The 16,900-nt window shown below is 40.3% G+C and overlaps 1 protein-coding gene across 1 annotated transcript in view; it reads right to left on the bottom strand.

The window, feature by feature from the left end:
* The window catches only part of EGFL6 (EGF like domain multiple 6), a 131,531-nt gene that overhangs the window by 22,711 nt on the left and 91,920 nt on the right, over window positions 1-16,900 (bottom strand). The window contains exon 8 of the mRNA XM_077296720.1: window positions 9,100-9,435. Within this exon, the coding sequence (XP_077152835.1) occupies window positions 9,100-9,435 (336 nt within the window). The remainder of the gene's footprint in view (window positions 1-9,099; window positions 9,436-16,900) is intronic.

Genomic DNA, 16,900 nt, shown 5'->3' with positions numbered 1-16,900 from the left:
AATTTATTAGTTTTGTTACTGCTTTTATCTGATTTACATGTTAACACTATGTTATAATTTATTGCATGGGGACATTTTAGATTCTATTTTGCAATAATTGGAGTCCATGTATAGTAACCTATACAATCTGCAAAAATGGAACTGACCAGTTGATGTTGTCCCTTATTCCTGTGGGACTCTACGTGTTTTTAATATGGTGACATAAAAAATACTCCTAGAAAAATCTATATCCTCTTAATATATTGCAATCATCATATTATATGGCACTGTATAATTACAATTGCTCATTTTTCCTTTCTACCCAGTTAATTCTTCTTTTCCAATAGGTCTATGATATCACGTGATTAAAAGCTGACTCGCTGAATCGTTCTAAACTTCATTTAGAAACTCTCTTTTCCCTGCATAGGTAATCACTGCAAAAGTCCCTGGAGGTGGAATAGGGAGGAGCTAGGTCAGGAATTGAAGACGGGATGACTCATGCAGGGAAAAGAGACTTCCTGTTACTACATAGAGAAGAGAAAAGAGAAGAATTAGCTGGGTAGACAGGCAAAAAAAGCAATTGTAAGTACACAGTACCATATAATATGATGATTGAAATATATTAAGAAGATAAAACCTTTGATGGAGGTGCTTCTTTAAATAAGATATATACTTTTTATTTTGTGGCACTTTTCTTATAGCTAATATAACTTTTATGGCCTTATACTAGTTGTGTGACCACATCATTTTGATTATTTTAGCACACTTTAGGTGAATTTGGATGCATGTCTTCCTTGGTTATAATCATCTCCATAGTCCAGTAAGTACGAAGAAGTGTAAGTAGCAAATACTTATTTGCTAGGTATTTATCATTCATAAACTTATTCTTTTGTGTTTGCCATAAATTTTGCAGTGACAATTGCCAGTGAAGTTAATTAAAATAAATATGTAGTAAGTTTATGCTTGGAAACAGTCACACCTAGACCACACAGGCACTGGGTTCAAGCAGATTCTGCCTTCCAACAAATATACATGAAATTTCCAAGCACTGCATTTCTTCTTTCCTTAGATGGTCTGATAACAATCACATAAGACTGTCTTTTATTTATTTAAACACATGAGAAAAATGTTTAGTGGTCTGGATATCTGAATAATCCATCAGCAGATTTAACTCAACATTTATAGAACTGTTGCCAAGAAAAGCGGTGTAATGTGAAATTTGATGGTGTACAGTCGTGAGCTAATTATGGTGAGACCTATATTACATGGGATACTTTATTAAACATATTGAGTGTTTTATTTTATGAACAGGTTATCGCTTCTCTCTACCAGAATCCTTAAATTATATCTGTACAACCAAAATCTGCATCTAAATGCCAAAGTGTAGAATCATAGAGTAGGAAGATTTGTATAATGTTGTACAAAATCTTGTATAAAAGCCACGTTAACATGTCTGTCATTGATTAACCCCAGGGAATAGCTGGGAGAAGCAAGGGTGCATGTGCTCCAGGTGCCTGATCCCAGGGGGCACCAATTATTATTATTATTTATTTTTATAGCACCATTAATTCCATGGTGCTGTACATGAGACGGGGTTACATCAAAATACAAATATCACTTACAGTGAACAAAACTAAATGACAGACTGATACAGAGGGAAGAGGACCCTGCCCTTGCGGGCTTACATTCTACAGGATTGTGTGGAAGGAGACAGTAGGTCGAGGGGAGCGGTAGCTCCGATGGTGTCGAGGTGGTCGTGTGGTCATTACAGGTTGTAAGCTTATTTGAAGAGATGGGTTTTCAAGTTCCGTTTGAAGGATCCAAATGTGGTGGATAACCGGACATGTTGGGGCACAGAATTCCAGATGATGGGGGATATTCAGGAGAAGACTTAGAGGCGATTGGGTGAGGAGCGAATAAGCATGGAGGAGTGAAGGAGGTCTTGGGAGGACCGGAGATTACGTGAGGGAAGATATTGAGAGATTAGTACGGAAATTTACAGAGGAGAAAGGTTATGGATGGCTTTGTATGTTAGTGTTAGTAGTTTAAACTGGATACGCTGGGAAATTGGGACCCAGTGAGAAGATTTGCAAAGATGGGAAGCAGGAGTGTAGCGAGGAGAGAGATTAATTAATCGGGCAGCAGAGTTAAGGACGGACTGGAGGGGTGCAAGAGTGTTAGAAGGTAGGCCACAAAGGAGGATGTTGCAGTAGTTGAGGCGAGAGATGATTAGGGCATGCGCAAACATTTTGGTAGAGTGAGGGTTGAGGAAAGGACAGATTCTAGAAATATTTTTGAGCTGAAGGCGACAGAAGGTGGCGAGAGCTTGGATGTGTGGTTTGAAGGACAGGGCAGAGTCAAGGGTTACTCAGAGGCAGCGGATTACCGGGATGGGGGAAAGTGTGAATTCACTTATTGTGATAGATGATCAGGTAGGGAAGATGTGCGAGATGGAGGAAAGATAATTTGTTCGGTTTTGTCCACAGTGAGTTTGAGGAAGCGAGAGAAGAAGGAGGATATGGCTGATAGACACTCTGGGATTCTGGAGAGAAGAGAGGTGACATCTGGGCCAGAGAGGTAGACCTGAGTGTCATCATCATATAGATGGTACTGGAAGCCATAGGACTTTGAGTTGTCCCATGCCAAGGGTATAGATTGAGAAGAGGTCCTAGGACAGAGCCTTGAGGGACACCAACAGAGAGGGGGCGAGATGAAGACGTAGTATGGGAGTAGGAAACACTAAATGTGCGATTGGTGAGGTATGAGGAGATCCAGGATAGGACGAGGTCTTTGACACCAAAGGAAGAGAGGATCTGTAGTAGGAGGCAGAGGTCAACTGTGTCGAAGGCAGAGGACAGGTTTAGGAGAAGTATAGAGAATTGTCTGTTAGCTTTGGCTGTAAGTAAGTCATTCGTACGTTTGGTCAGAGCAGTCTCAGTAGAATGGTGGGGACGAAAGCCAGATTGTAGCCTGTCGAAGGGTTAGATGTTAGATGCAAGGTGAGAGGAAAGTTCAGCGTGGACATGCTACTCAAGTAGTTTGAAAGCAAATGGGAGCAAAGATATGGGGCGGTAGCTGGGCATAGCGCTCAGGTCAAGGGAAGGCTTTTTGAGGATAGGTGTGATTGTGGCATGTTTGAAAGCAGAGTGGAAGATACCAGAAGTTAGTGATAGATTGAAGAGATGGGTTAGGGATAGGATTAGTGTAGTGGTGAGGTTGGGAAGGATGTGGGATGGGATGGGGTGAAGTGCACAAGTGGTGAGGTGTGATTTGGAAACAAGATATGCAAGCTGTCCTTCAGTGATTTTTTTCAGAGTGAAGTTATGGGGTTAGGACATTGGTCTGGCATACAAAGGGTTTGTGGTGGTCAGACAACAAAGACTTGCCTTGTTTGGTCTATCTTATTTTTGAAGTGTGTGGCAAAGTCCTCAGCAGAGATTAAGGAAGTCGGAGGGGGCAGTGGTGGGTGGAGGAGGGAGTTAAAGGTGTTGAACAACTGTTTGGGGTTGTGTGATAAAGATGATATGAGGGATGTGAAATAGGCCTGTTTAGGAGAGGTGAGAGCTGATTTGAATGCGAGTGTTGCATGTTTGAGTGCAGTGAAATCATCTTGCGAATGCATTTTCTTCAAACGCCGTTCTGCAATTCTGGATACTTGCCAAAGCTTTTTAGTGATGTTATTGTGCCAGGGTTGTCTATTGATTTGTCACACTCTGCTATGCATGACAGGGGCGACCGAGTCGATGGCCGATGACAAAGTGGCATTGTAGAAACTAGTGGCAGTGTCTGTGTCATGGAGTGAAGCTATGGAGGACAGTGGCTGAATAGAGTCATAGAGTGTGCGAGGGTCTAGATGCGCGAGGTTTCTGGGGGGGTACGCATCTTGCTGGACATGGGTGACAGGTGTGGATGACAGTGATGAGAAAGTGAGTAGATGGTGGTCAGATAGAGGGAGAGGGGAGGTGGTGAAGTTAAATAGGGAGCAGAAACAGGTGACGACCAGGTCTAATGTGTGTCCGTTTGTGTGGGTGGCTGAGGAGGACCACTGAGTAAGTCCAAATGAGCCACGATGTTTGGCAAATGTAGTTAGGTAGGGATGGACATACAGACTGAATCCTTCCCCTATAATATACCTGTCCTTAATCCCACATTGGATGTCAGATGCTGCTGTTTCATTCCTGGCATGGTTGAGGGGGGCAATATTTAAGGGTTTGGTGGCAGTCTCTTCCATGCAGAGTGCAGTGTTTGCCACCAAGCAGGCTCAATAGGCAGTTCTTCTGAAGGGAAGTGCAGTTCTGCTGTTTCTTGGCCAGTGTGCTACTCAGCTAATTATATTAATTGACCTAACTATGTAACTCGAGGTCCTGTTGGCAGGGAATTATTGCGGCCTATAAGCAGACTAATAACAGGTTAAGCAGCCATCATATTCCACAGCGCTTTACATACATTATCATCTTTGTCCCCAATGGGGCTCACAATCTAAATTCCTTATCAGTATGTCTTTGAATATGGGAGGAAACCCACACAAACACAGGGAGAACATACAGACTCCTTGCAAATGTTGTTTTTGGTGGGATTTGAACCAGGGACTCCAGCCACCATTCTGCCCAATGGGGGTGCACTATCATTTTTTAAATCCCCACATCACTCCTGCTGGGAGCTGATTATTGTTTTATATTCAGTGTTCTGATGTGCTTAGATTGGATAGATCCCTTGTTTTCTGACTCAGTTTTTGTTCCACATTTAGTCTGTCCTTTTCATCCTTTGGGTAGTAGAATACAAATAAGGTGGCACTTGGGAGGCACGGTAGAATGTAGTAGATGTTGAATCACCTTCACTTGAAGGTTGGAGACCGCACCAGGAGAGAACACATTCAGGGACTGAGCGGGTTGATATGAGATAAAGAAATCGGTGAGGTAGCAGTTCCCTGCTCAGGAAAAACATGCAGTGCAATATTCAGTGAATATTATAACGTTTGTTGAAGTCCACAAATTGACAGATCACAAACTAGTTTTCGGCTCCGGACAGGAGCCTTCATCGGGTAGATTTTCCTGGGCAATGCACCACCACCTCGCTAATTCTTCAATCTTTTAGTCCTTGGTCTACCTGATTACTTTCCTTAACTAACATCTGCCTGTTCCTATGGTCTTAAACCAGAGTTCTCCTGACTACCAAAGTTTTGGGTACAATTTTGTCTTTGTCTCTGCCTTTCTGGCACTGATCCGGCTTGACTGATCCTGGAGACATCTGCAGCGAAGACCAAATGCCTGTATAGCAGTGAGTAGCTGAGGTCCATGAGTCCTTACAAAATTGCCTCATTAGATGAGAAGGAAAGTATTCCCTAAATAGTGGATCTTGAGCCATAAACTAGAGGCACTATGTATATAGCGATCAGGAAGGCAGAGATGGTATTTTACCCCCTCTTTGCCTTCCCTGTTGGGACTCTGGATGTGTCTGACAGCTGGCTTCCCACTCTGGCACTGTCTTGTACAAGTAGGTTACTCTTTATAGATCTTTTTTGAAAGTTAGTACAAGGTAAAGTGTAGCCCACCTGAATGTTTAAAGTCTATATGCGGTCCATGCTAAAATCGCTATAAATTTTTTTGCATCCGATTGTAATACTCTTCCTAATCACCTAAATGGAAAAATACACCTATATTGTGTGGGCATGTGGCTATCGAGATTTGAGGAGTAATTTTTGCCTGAAAATCCACATGAAATATGTAAATTGGTCTTTTGATGCTTTTTTTTTAACATTGTTTGGTAGTATGAGAAGGTTTTTTTTCCTTAGAATTTATTTAATGGCAAAATGTGGAGATTTTTCCCCAAACAGAAATGCATAAAGATTTGACATGTTTTATTTTTCACAACACTGCAAAAAATGTGGAAAAAAATCCAGCACCAGCACCATCAGCACTTGTCATTCCTTTGGACCTTTTTCCCTGCACTAAAGTGGATTTTTCAGCCTGAAATGCCAGTGTGAACATATCCCAAATGGTTTATTTGTTTCTCTAGACAACATGACTCCTGTTCATGGGTTATACCTGGTATTGCAGCTCAAGCTCATTAACTGGAATGGGAATTAGCAGCAATATGAGATAAAGCCAATGCACAAGGGTGGTGCTGATACTGAGGAAAAATGCAGATTTATTTTCAAATCCTGGATGACCTCTTTAACAAAAAAAAATAGTCTGGACTATGTCGTACTGCAATGTGACAGCATCATTTCGAGGGCTGCTTGCAGTATTGCTTTCCATAAGGTAAAATCTTATAAGTTTAGCATTTTCAAGGTAGCGGTTTCTTTGTAACATAGTAAAAACAAACCTAGGTATCAATGCACAGCTCCAGGGATTGTATTTCTCTGCAAAAACATATTGCTACGTACGCCAGAAAATATTGTCAACTTTCTTACAGATACTACATGTGGTGCCCATTAAGTTAATAGAAACCATTTTGCAGAGAATTCCAGAATTCTTATACTTTAAGACTATAATGAGCACATAAGACATTAATAAAATATGTCTCCCATGCTGAAAAGTCATTTAGTAATGTATCCATGCAAAAAATGTTCCACAACGGGGAGATCAACAGCTTAGATGAAACTGATAGAATTTATGCTGTTCAAGGAAAGCACTTTGTAAATCTCTATTCGTGTCGTGCGTTAGTTTTAGAGTATTTTGACTTTGTTTATAAAATCTGATGAAAATCCCACACATGGACAAACTGTCCCAAGTGAGCAGCAATAAAAGTTCTTAGGAATAAGCTAAACTAAAAAGACCAATAAGCAGAAGGCTTCTAATGATCATTCCACCTCGTTAACTACACTCTAGCAATATACAGTATATCTCAAAGTGACCCAGCTTTTAACTAGTAGTGTAGGATGATCCTTCATCCTGGAATTTCTATTCTATACATCCATGAAGAGTTAACTTGTGACACTGGATAACGTGAAAAGCTACATCAGGCAATGTGCACCTTAAGGCTATGTTTCCACAGTCCAGAATGGCAGCGCTTTGGATGCAGTGGACACCCGGCCCATCCAAAGCGCTGCCGGCTTTTGTATACGGAATCACCGCATCCTATACATAGAATGGTGCTATTTATCTTGCGAAGACTATAAAGACGCGCCGCATGTGCGTATACGCAGGTTTGCAACCTGTGTCTTTGCATAGTGGATATGGGATTTCGTAGAATTCCATCCACTATGCTGTAACATCGCAGCATGCATTCCACAAATATGCCATGTGCAAACATACCCTAACGATGAACCATAGCTCCTTCATTATTAATTATCTTACAGAGTGCTCAAATAGAGGCAGAGCAATACTACTGTGTGACTTCATGGTCAATAGAGCTAAACAATTTCATGTGATGCAAATTTGTGCCAAATTTGTACAAATTGTCTCTTCAGAGACAATTTGTCGATCTCCGCAAGGAGAAACGATACTTTTTGGATAACGATGCCAAATTTGTAGAAATTCGTTGGACTCAGAATTTGAACAATATGCAATTCACTTTTGACTCATCTAAAATAACCTCTGCCATTTTCTAACATTGTGGAAGATTGCATCAACCATAAAAACATCACAGGACCTCAGACAGGCTTCCCCATAATGTATTACCGCTATCACGTTACATGGTGTAGCACTGCCAATCAGGAGGGACTATCATAGCCTGTACAAAAGCAAAAGCAGTGAATGCAGAAGACATTTTGGGGTGAATCTGGATATTGAGTGGATGTCACAGCTCACAGTTTAGCAAAAAAGATACAGAGAGAAAGCCATATATCTCTCAAGAACTTGTACAGATGGTGTGTGACAGCCCAGCAGTAAAGATGATTAGTGAGGAAAAAAGAATAGTGTCATACATTTATTAGGGAATTGGAGTATTTTTAATTTGATTCCTGGGAAAATTCAGTGAATCTGGTGAATTCTAATTTCAAAAGATTTGCTCATGTGTAGTAGTCAAGTGATCTGTAGATTTAAAATTATGAATATTTCTCAGAAAAGTTTTATATCCTATTTAGGAATATTTTACATTAGAAATACATTCAAAGCTACGTAAAAAATAAAATTCAATTAAAGTAAAAAAAGATCAAAAACATGTTGATGATTTGTGCCAATCTAAACAGTATCCATAGCTATTTTGATTAACCTAAACTATATATCCTATTTTGCAAATTATGAGACACACCGGTTTATAAGACGCACCACAAATTTAGGGGAGGAAAATAGGAAATTAAGGCTTTTTTTTAAATAAAATGGTGCACGTTATAATCTACTTTTGTGGTAGCTTACCTAGGGGGCAGTAAGGGTGGAGCGGGGTCCAAGGTGACAGAGGTGGCACATGCGGCAATTGTGATCTTGGGAGATATATAATTTATACAATGTGATTTTCAGGATTTTATTTTTGATATTCTATCTCTCAATGTTAAAATTAACCTACCCTTAAAATTATAGACTGTTCATGTCTTTGTCAGTGGGCAAAATCAGCAAGGGATCAAATACTTATTTCTCCCACTGTATGCACACTGAGCAATCTATATAAGGGTATGTTTCCACGTTCAGGAAACGCTGCGTGTTTGACGCTGCGCAGAGCCGCAGTGTCAAACACGCAGCGTCCAGATGTTACAGCATCGTGGAGGGGATTTTATCAAATCCCATCTCCACCATGCATGGTAACACGCACCCGGCGGCCCTGCGATTCCGGACATGCTGTGCGTCTTTTAAGATCGCAGCATGTCCATTTACCTTGCGGCGACGCCGCAAGGTAAAACACAGGGCCCTATGTGTGGGGTGCGATGATGTCGGATGTGTGCAATGAACACATCCAGCATCATCGCGTCACAGAAGGGGGCGGAGCTTAAGGTGGAGCGGGTTTGCCGCTCCGTCCAAACCGCCGGCCATCCTGAACGTGGACACGTACCCTTAGAGCCCATAGTTAACCATTGTTTTCGGTAGTACGAGTCCTGTTTACAAAGGATGATGCACCACCTCATTTCACCCGGTGATTGTTTGCCTGTTTACATGCTTTTCTTGCACTGTAAATGCCCATTTAGACATTACTGAAAACTATGCCCCACTGTGTGCAGATTATTAAAATATCCATGCTAATACATACCAAATACATCGCCCCTCAGTATCTTCTCTTGTCCAATTCCATTGTCATAGTCATCATCCTTATCCTCATCCTCCCCTTCCTCCTCTTCATTCTCGTCACTGTCTTCAAATTTTTGTTCAACTTCCTCATTATAAGTTCCACCAATGTAGATGCCATCCACATAGTCAAATGGCTGCAGGCGTGTTTTAGGTGATGGAGTTATTGCGGGTTCAGGTATTAAATTCTTTTTATCTTCATTCCTCTTTAGACTGTTCTTATAAGCCAAGAGTTTCTTGATTGTGTCTTTTGTACTTCCAACGATTTTGGGGTTTTCTTTCACAGGCTTGTCTGGAATAACTGAAGGCAAACAATTCATTCCATTAATATATTGATAAATTGGCAGATATGAGGATTTATTAAACATAATGAATATATCTTTATTTTTCCCTTACTCATTGCTTCAAAGCAGATTTCTGTCCATAGTTTAATAATAAGGCTTGTCTCGTTCTAGTCAATTTTTGCTGCACATCAATTACAAAAACAAACTTTTATTTAATGGCCCACTTGTAGGCTGCCGTCACACTAGCAGTATTTGGTCAGTATTTTACCTCAGTATCTGTAAGCCAAAACCAGGAGTGGAACAATTAGAGGAAAAGTATAATAGAAACATATGCACCACTTCTGCATTTATCACCCACTCCTGGTTTTGGCTTACAAATACTGATGTAAAATACTGGCCAAATACTGCTAGTGTGACAGCAGCCGTATTAATAGTGACTTTTTTTGTCAGTCTTATTTTTCTTTGCAGATTTTTGTTACCTACCATTTATTAAATTGTTGGGTTTTGGAATAAAGAAGACATTGTGCTTTAGGTTTGGTTTTGTGGTTGACTTTTTATGCTAAATAACCTAACATTGCACCTCAGGAAAACGCAATACAAAAAAAATCAAATTAGGCAAAAATTTTAATTTTTCCAATTAATAAATATTATTAAGCATGGAAAATAAGTGAAATATAACGCAATCAATACATTTAAAAAACACTTCTGTACCATCTGATTTTGTTGTCTTACAAGACAGGTAATTTTGGGGGTCCACTTTTCTAGGAGTGGAAAAACCCCTTTATGCATGTTTGTATATTTAGTGGGAAAGTATTTGGCTAATAATGTGATAAATAGGTTTTCCATTTTAACTTTCTTCTGCCCACAGACTTTAAAATAATGAATTACTTACCTCTTCCTGCTGCAGCATTGACTTTCCAAAAAATCATTGTTTTTAAGTCTACAGCAGATGACAACCCACCAGAAATCACTGGCCTTAGGGGATCCGCCGAGCCCAGTGATTGGCTGCAGTGGTGATGTGTGCTATAGGTATGATTACCACTGCTCCCTGTAAACAATTAACTAACCAGCGACGCAGCAGCAGCACTGGAGCAGGGGAAAGGTGAGCAGGCTGATTTTATTATTTTTAGCTAGCACAAATCTATAGGCAGAAAAGAGTTTAAAAATGAACATACCTTTAAAGGGGCTCTCCACTTTAGTGGACCCCAAACGTAATGTAAAATAAAAAAAACAGAAAATACTCACTTTCCAGGTGTCCTGCTTCAGTTTCAGGGTTTCACCGCAACAGTGCTGTCACGTCGACCGCTCACATCACCGCTGCAGCCAATTAGTGAGATCAGTGGGTCAGCAGATGTCAAATGTTGAGCTATTGAGCAATGTTTCTAAAAGCCCCCCTACTGAACATGGCGTTTTATGATTTATGTAGATAGTTATTCTACATATATTCTTGTAAATACTCTGAATTTTATATTCTGATTATATTAATTAAAAGATCACCATACACTTTCTAGTATGAACAAAGTCTTTGATCACTCTTATTTTGGTAAGATATACATTTTTCAAAGGGCTCCTGTATGTTTATATGTAAGTTAATTAAACATACCACACGTTAACATTGAGGGCAAGAATGTCTGATCACTGCCAAATCGCTGGCCATAATAGTCAATTTCAACATATGTTCTCATTTATATTGATTTTAGTGATAAAAATGTGTGCAATGCATAATTCTACATACATGATGAAGCGTGTAATAAATGTACTAAGCAAATAAATATTGGAGCTAAATACATAATAGGCCAGTGAAGCGAACCATAAAATCATGGAGCAGAATAATAGTAACCTCCTCTCTTGAAAAATATTTTAGTAATGAGTCTGAAGGCCACATGTTAATCCCTGGGCACTGAATGAAATATTTCTATTACAATATATACTGTTGATGTTGAATATATTCATACAGTATTTCTCAAATAATACTGTATAAATCCAAATGAGAAAATACAAATCTTCCTATGTAAGAATGATGTCAAAGATGCATGTACAGCGCATGTCGTTTCCCTCCCTTTGATGTGGGCTCCGGAGCTCAGTTCACATCTTTCCTGGCACAAGTCAGCTGTTTTGAATAGCTGATATGTGCCTCTAACAGCCACGGGTAGAATCGTGATCCACCCGCAACTGTTAACCTGTTAAATGCCGCTGTCATAGCCAAATTGCTTTGAGCGCCGCCTGGCACTGGCAGCTGTAATTTGTCCGGCACTGGCAGCTGTAATATGTCCAGGGCAATGGCAGCTGTAATATGTCAATGGCAATGGCAGCTGTAATATGACTGACACTAGCAGCTGTAATATGTCCGGCTCTGGGAGCTGTAATATGACTGGCAATGGGAGCTGTAATGTGTCTGGCACTGGCAGCTGTAATATGTCCAGCACTGGGAGCTGTAATATAACTGGCACTGGCAGATGTACATATGTGGTCAAAATTGTTGGTACCCCTCGTTTAATGTCAGAAAAACCCACAATGGTCACAGAAATAACTTGAATCTGACAAAAAGTGATAATAAATAAAAGATCTATGAAAATGAACAAATGAAAGTCAGACATTGCTTTTCAACCATGCTTCCACAGAATTAAAAAAAAAATAAAATAAAACTCATGAAATATGAAATAGGTCTGGACAAAAATGATGGTACCCCTGAAAACAATGTGACAAAGGGGACATGGTAAATCAAGGTGTGTCCACTAACTAGCATCACATGTGTCTACAATATTGGAATCAGTGAGTGGCCTGTATATAGGGCTACAGATACTGACTGTGCTGTTTGGTGACATGGTGTCTATCACACTCAACATGGACCAGAGGAAGAGAAGGAAAGAGTTGTCTCAGGAGATTAGAAATAAAATTATAGACAAACATGCTAAACGTAAAAGTTATAAGACCATCTTCAAGCAGCTTGATGTTCCTGTGACTACAGATGCACATATTATTCAGAAATTTAAGATCCATGGGACTGTAGCCAACCTCCCTGGATGTGGACGCAGGAGGAAAATTGAATGCAAATCAAAGAGACGGATAATACGAAAGGTAACAAAACAGCCCAGAAAAACTTCTAAACAGATTAAAGGTGAACTTTAAGCTCAAGGAACATCAGTGTCAGATCGTACCATCTGTCGTTGTATGAACCAAAGTGGACTTCATGGGAGATGACCAAGGCGGACACCATTGTTGAAAAAAAATCATAAAAAGCCAGACTGGAATTTGCCAAACTACATATTGACAAGCCACAAAGCTTCTGGAAGAATGTCCTATGGACAGATGAGACAAAAAATGGAACTTTTTGGCAAGGCTCATCATCTCTATGTTCACAGATAAAAAAAATAAGCAAATCAAGAAAATAACAGTGTCCCTACTGTGAAATGTGGAGGAGGCTCTGTTATGTTCTGGGGCTGCTTTTCTACATCTGGCACAGGGTGTCTAGAATCTGTGCAAGGTACAATGAAATCTCAAGACTATCAAGGGATTCTAGACAGAAATGTGCTGCCCAGTGTCAGAAAGCTTGGTCTCAGTCGCAGGTCATGAGTCTTGCAACAGGATAATGACCCAAAACCCACAGCTAAAAACACCCAGGAATGGCTAAGACGAAAACAATGGACTATTCTGAAGTCGCCTTCTATGAGCCCTGACCTAAATCCTATTGAGCATCTTTGGAAAGAGCCATCTGGAAAAGGCAACCTTCAAACACGAGACAACTGGAGCAGTTTGCTCTTGAGGAGTGGGTCAAAATACATGTTGAGAGATGCAGAAGTCTCATTGACAGTTACAGGAATCGTTTGATTGCAGTGATTGCCTCAAAAGGTTTTGCAACAAAATATTAAGTTAAGGGTACCATCATTTCTGTCCAGGCCTATTTCATGAGTTATTTTTTTTTTTTTAATTCTGTGTAAGCATGGTTGAAAAGCAATGCCTGACTTTCATTTGTTCACTTTCATAGATTTTTTTAAATGTATTATTACTTTTGTCAGATTCAAGTTATTTCTGTGACCATTGTGTATTTTTCTATCATTAAACGAGGGGTACCAACAATTTTGACCACGTGTGTAATATGTCTGGCACTGGCAGCTGTAATATGACTGGTATTGGCACATTTTACATGATTGGCACTGATTGATTGGTGAATTTATTTGAAGGACAACGTGGCTGGATTTGTAGTTGTTTTTTCTGACCCTCTATTGTGTAAATTTGTCAAGAGATCATAGAAACCACTAAGCACCTTAAAAAAAGACTTGTCACCAGATCAAAAGTGGCCAATCTCTGCTCTCATTTTATTTTTGTTGCTCCCTGAGGATTCTGTTTTTTTTTTTTTTTTATTTTAATCCGCCATAAGGTTCCAGAGATCTGGGCTTTTTTATTCAGTGATACTATTATGAACTCTTCAAAGGGGGTGCTGTTCACAGGGTAATAATGCAGAGCAGCCTATCAACATACCCCTAGAGATTTGTGGCAAATGCCATAGAAATTTGCACCAAATAAAAAGGTCCTATCTATAAAACCTTATGACGGGGTGTAAAAAACAAAAATCCCAAATACTTACCATATTTTCTGGTGTATAAGATGACTGGGCGTATAAGACGACCCCCAACTTTTCCATATAAAATATGGAATTTGGGATATACCCCCCGTATAAGATGGGGGTCATCTTATACGCCCAGTCATCTTATACGGCGTGTGGTTCCCAGGGTCTGGAGGAGAGGAGACTCTCCTTCAGGCCCTGGGATCCATATTCATGTAAAAAATAAAGAATAAAAATAAAAAATATGGATATACTCACCCCTCCGACGAACCCTGGCTGTCACCGCTGCAAGCGTCTGCCTCCGTTCCTAAGAATGCAGGGAGTGAAGGACCTTCGATGATGTCGCAGTCATGTGAGCGGTCAGGTGACCAGTCACCTGACCGTGACGTCATCGAAGGTCCTTCACTCACTGCATTCTTAGGAACAGAGGTAGACGCTTGCAGCGGTGACAGCCAGGGTTCGTCGGAGGGGTGAGTATATCCATATTTTTTATTTTTATTCTTTATTTTTTACATGAATATGGATCCCAGGGCCTGAAGGAGAGTCTCCTCTCCTTCAGACCCTGGGAACATCCAGGATCGCTTCCTGCACACGCCGTACCCGGCGTATAAGACGACCCCCGACTTTTGGGACAATTTTTAGGTGTTAAAAAGTTGTCTTATACGCTGGAAAATATGGTACTTTTGACCTGGTGACAGGTCCTCGTTAAAATGAACAAATAGAAGCAGCTACACAATGTCCCTTAGGCCCCCTTCACACGTCCTAGTGATTCCTGTACAGGAAAAACCAGTACTGGTGAGATCCGTGGTCTGTGAACGTGTGTCATTCATATGTACGTATGTGACATCAATGTGATATACTGTACGTGTATCCTTTTGCTGTCCTTGTGTCGCATCTGGGTGCTGTCCTTGTGCCCAAATGACATGTACAGCTAACTGTACCGCTTTTCTCAGGTGTCGGCTGCTGAGGGCAGCTCTCAACATTGTCACCTGGTCTCCAGGTGATAAGCACTACCAGGTGATAATGATGGGAGTTGTATTCAGCACCTGCTGTGTACATTCTGTGTAAAATTAAGAATTACATTAAAATGGCATGGGCTCCTGTGTAATTTTGATAACCAGCAGAGGGAAAGCCCATGGCTGGGGGCTGATGTTAATAGTCTAGAAAAAGGGAAAATATCCCAAAAGTCTCCCAGGCTATTAATAACCGCTCACAGCTGTTTGCTTAGCCTTTACTGGTGAGTTTACGGGGGACCCCAGAAAAAAATTCAAAACCAGCAAATGCTAAACAGACAGCTGTTTGTTGATATTAGAAATCTAGGAAGTGGCTATGGTATTGCCCCCCTACAAGGCTACCAACATCAGCCCTCAGCCGCCCCAGAAATGGCGCATCCAAGCCAGTGCTTGTCACAATGATGACACACGGATGTCATCAGTGTGTATGTGTGCGTCACGCATTTTGTCCGTGCTGCGTGTAAAAAACTGACATGTCTGCGCATCTTTCACATGAACACATGGTCTTTGTGCAAAACCTGACATGTGCACACCACCACTGAATATAATAGGTGTGTGTATGTCCGTATTTGCAGTCCCTAAAAACAGACTGAATATGGACACAAAAAAAGGACACGTGAATGGGGCCTAAAGCAGTAAAGGAATTGTCCAGTTCTGATTTAAAAAAAAAAAAAAGCATCCAGACTGTTGCTGAGTTTACTGGTGAGTTTATGGGGGGCCAGCTAAGGCTAAACAGGCATACTGGTCTCAGTATTTCCTTTTCAGTACGGTGACTATAAGACACAACCATAGCCAGTAATCGGTTGTGACCAACGCACGTTTTATTATTGTGTATTTATGTGGAGTCTAATTCAATGTAGTTAAAGAAACCTCATAACATTTTATATAAGTTCAAACGTAGTTCTCACAGGCAACATAAGTTCCAAGGAATGAACTTCATCAGAACGTTGTCACCTTGGATGAGACTCTTATTCCACATGAATTGGCTGAATATTGCAATATATCATTTCAGCTTCTAGACAACAGGATTCATACACCAAGAGGGACTATGTTAAGTGCAAGCATTTCTCAGTAAGCTTAGATGACACTGGTTGCCTATATTACCGTGGGAGCTACACTAGGTCATTGAAGATTGCGATTCTGGATGTGCTGTGAATGAATCTCTTCCAACAATTTGATGTATTTGTGTGTAATATAGAAAAACATAAATACAATTTGTATGGGAACCTTCCATGAATATATGGTAGTCAGTGCCAAAAACCACAATAGATTTCATCATGCATTTTGTGCTTTTCTAACTTGACACATATGGTGCTGGACATGTTTATGTAGCTTAGATGCAGGCTAAGTTTACTATGATGTTTTAGTAGGAGAACAACAAAAGTAATGGCAGTTCTGGATCCATCACACGGAGGATACCATTGGTACCCAACGGAAAAAAAACTAATTTGGTCCATTGAGTTTCATATTGTCCATAATTTTAGCAAAATAGTTCTGCGTGTCGTGTTTTTTTTGTGCCAGGATCTATGAGGGAGGCACCTAACAGCATCTAATGCAAATATGAACCTAAATAAATACACCCTAAAGTCTCAATTTGTCAGTGAGTTTTCCAATAACCAATATAATTTTCCTGGTCTAGAGCACAGCCGCTCCCTCATTCTTGGAAAATGTCTCCATAAAGTGTCAGAAGATTTATAAAGATGCATATGCTATTGTATTAACTTTCTCCACTTAATAAGCTTTCAGCCCATATTTAATTCCTAAGTGAATCGTCACTCATGAAAACACTTTTACATAAGTGCTCAGATTTATAAGCCTTTGCTACATAAAAAAAAATGATTCTCAAAATCTACAGAGGGGCTGTCAAGGCTTTTAAAGCTTTTAATTGTCAAGAAAAAAAGAAAG

This window comes from Ranitomeya variabilis, chromosome 3 (genome assembly GCF_051348905.1).
Source record: "Ranitomeya variabilis isolate aRanVar5 chromosome 3, aRanVar5.hap1, whole genome shotgun sequence".
Lineage (NCBI taxonomy): Eukaryota > Metazoa > Chordata > Amphibia > Anura > Dendrobatidae > Ranitomeya > Ranitomeya variabilis.
Note: the sequence above shows the minus strand (reverse complement) of the source record. Positions and strands in the feature narration are given on the sequence as shown.